The sequence below is a fragment of the Larimichthys crocea genome, unplaced genomic scaffold (genome assembly GCF_000972845.2).
Source record: "Larimichthys crocea isolate SSNF unplaced genomic scaffold, L_crocea_2.0 scaffold722, whole genome shotgun sequence".
NCBI classification, from domain to species: Eukaryota; Metazoa; Chordata; class Actinopteri; family Sciaenidae; genus Larimichthys; species Larimichthys crocea.
The window spans coordinates 1-2785 of record NW_020859521.1 but is presented as its reverse complement, the minus strand read 5'-3'; the positions used below and the strand labels follow the sequence as shown (position 1 = coordinate 2785).

Sequence of the window (2785 nt, the reverse complement as noted above, 5' to 3'; positions counted from 1 at the left end):
TATATGAATGAAACTTGTCGAAATATGGAAAAACTTTAAATATATTTGAATGAAAGTCTGAATATATTGATATATTACAAAAATTAAACTTGAATATATTGGAAGAAGTCTGACTATATTGAAGAAACACCTTGAAATATATTGTTAATGAAACATTGAATCAATGGAATTGAAAATACTTTATATATTGAATATATTTAACTTGACTGATTTCGTCAGCTTCCGGAAATCTTGGTAACCGTTGGCTGTCTGTCTCGTATAGCCTAAAAGTGAGTGACAATCCGAGATCACAATCTCTGGTTGCAGCCAATATTAAAATATGAGGACATTCATTAACACTGGTGTATGGGCCAAAATTCCCCCCGATACCCCTGACTAATACCGTTTTCCTGAAAGGAGTTCCGCTTCCTTTTTAATCGTGGCAGCATTAACAGGCCAGGCAGATGTTTATCAGGGCCACCTTCAGCCGCTCTTCAACCTCACAGGAGCTTCCCACACACCCCAGGCAGGCGCTCTGTCTGACATTGTGCTGAGGCCCACGCCAAAATGTGGCCTAGATGGACGGCCATCTGGCATTTCGCCCGGTCCATTGGCCACATTGGGCCGTGCCTCCGGCGTTTTCTTTTGTTGTATGTTACCCTTGTATTTTTGTTAGACCTTTTTCTGCACAACTTTGACCACGCAGCCCCAAATGACTTTGCGGCCCATTTTCCATCCATTGGACATAGGCTTTGGGTTTGAAGGATAATTATGGTCAAATATTTTGCATTCATGACAGGTAACGAGTTCCTGCATTTACACCCCACCCCTCCCCTGCACCCCTCAAATGGATGCGTACATGCGCTGATAGGTTCATGTGAAAACGAAACAGGGATAGACTCATATACAGTCTATAGATAAACGCCCATACTGTATGTTGCACGTAATATATATACAATAAATAGAGGCTGAGTCCCGAGAAAAAATGCCAGGGCCGGATTCTGTTACTGTCTCGACCTGATCAGTGTACAATCCACCCATACACAAGAAGGGTCATAGGACACGGTACGGTTTAGCTTGATATAGTTTTCGGTTTACGGAGGTAAAACACAGTGAACTCGTCGGCGTTATGCACTTGCGTCGTGACGCGGCACTTCTCCGGACTGGAGAAGTAAGGATGCTGCGGCTAAAGGGCTTCATGAAATGAATACGAGAACTCTTAATTATTGTTTAATTACCAATAGCATTCACCCACCTCATAGACCAATGCAGGGTGATTTAGTTCGTATTGCCTGTTAGGCCTGCCCCGGTTTAAAATTTGAGCCTGTTTGAGTGAGGGATTTGGGGGCCTTTTTTGGCACGCAATCGCCAAGTTGTAATATCATCCTCATTGCTTAAAAAAATTTTATTTCGTGGCTTCAACTAGATGCGGGCCGGCCTGATCTCTGTTCTTCACGTTTTAACGACTGTTACATTAAGAGGCTTGCCAAGCTACGCCGCCAAACGTCTGACGTCACAGTTGACGTTCAGTTTCAATTACTTCAGAGTTCATTAAATATATTCTCCGAGGTTCACTCCTTCATTCAATATATTCAAGGTTTCATTCAATATATTCAGACTTCAATCAATATATTCAAGGTTCACTCCATATATTCAAAGTTTCATTCCATATATTCAAGGTTTCATTCAATATATTCAAAGTTTCATTCAATATATTCAAGGTTCATTCAATATATTCAGGGTTGACTCCATATATTCAAAGTTTCATTCAATATATTCAAGGTTGACTCCATATATTCAAAGTTTCATTCAATATATTCAAAGGTTTAATTTCCTGAATGGCATGCCATAATATATACATCAGGAGGTTTATTTTGCACAATGCTTAAAGATTGCAACTATGTGATAAAACTTGAAGGCTCTTCCAGACTGTTAATTGGCTGCCTTGAATTCCTACGTCATGTGTTGATATAGTCAGAGAAGATATTATTAACAGTGAAAAGAGAGACCAGACACCATTAGGGACTCGGAGTTACTCGTTGCAAGAAAACTAAAACAAACAACAACAGAAAAAAAACGTTTTCTAACCATGATGGATAATGTTTCTGTTATTACAATATTTTTTCTTTCTGGTTTAAATGAAACAAAGAACTACAAATTTATTTTCTTCTCTCTCACTTTACTGTATTACTGTTTGATTTTGCTGGTGAATATTTCTCTCATTGTGATCATTATCTTAGATAAAAACCTCCATGAACCTATGTATATTCTATTGTGCACTTTGTGCATTAATGGACTTTATGGCACAACAGGTTTGTATCCTAAGTTTCTCTGGGATCTACTTTCTCCTGTTCATGTTATCTCTTATTCTGGATGCCTTGTTCAGGCTCTAGTAATGTACTCATTTGCCTGCTGTGATCTGTCTGTTCTTGCAGTAATGGCATATGACAGATATGTGGCTATCTGTCAACCACTTGTGTACCACTCTGTCATGTCCAAGAAAAGACTCATTAAGTTAGTGTGTTTCTCATGGATAACACCTTTGTGCATTTTTGGCATAAATGTTTTTCTAACATCTAGGTTAAAGTTATGCAGCCCGTATATTGCCAGATTTTTTTGTGTCAATTGGGTTATTGTTAAACTTGCTTGTTTCCCAGCTGAAACAACTGTTAACAACATAGTTGCATACATGACAATGATCATTTATGTCTTTCATGGTGTTTTCATAGTTTGGTCCTACATGATTCTCATTAAAACATGTGTAAACTCTAAAGAAAACAAGGCAAAGTTCATGCAAACATGTGTG

General features: G+C 38.5%; 1 protein-coding gene across 1 annotated transcript; it reads left to right on the top strand.

The window, feature by feature from the left end:
- Positions 1-2068: 2068 nt before the first annotated feature.
- On the top strand, positions 2069-2779 carry LOC113745393 (putative olfactory receptor 13C6; the record flags this gene model as incomplete). Its single annotated transcript, XM_027276936.1, has 1 exon — positions 2069-2779. A coding segment is annotated over exon 1 (711 nt), but the record flags the coding sequence as incomplete, so codon positions are not given.
- Between the last annotated feature and the right edge of the window lie 6 nt (positions 2780-2785).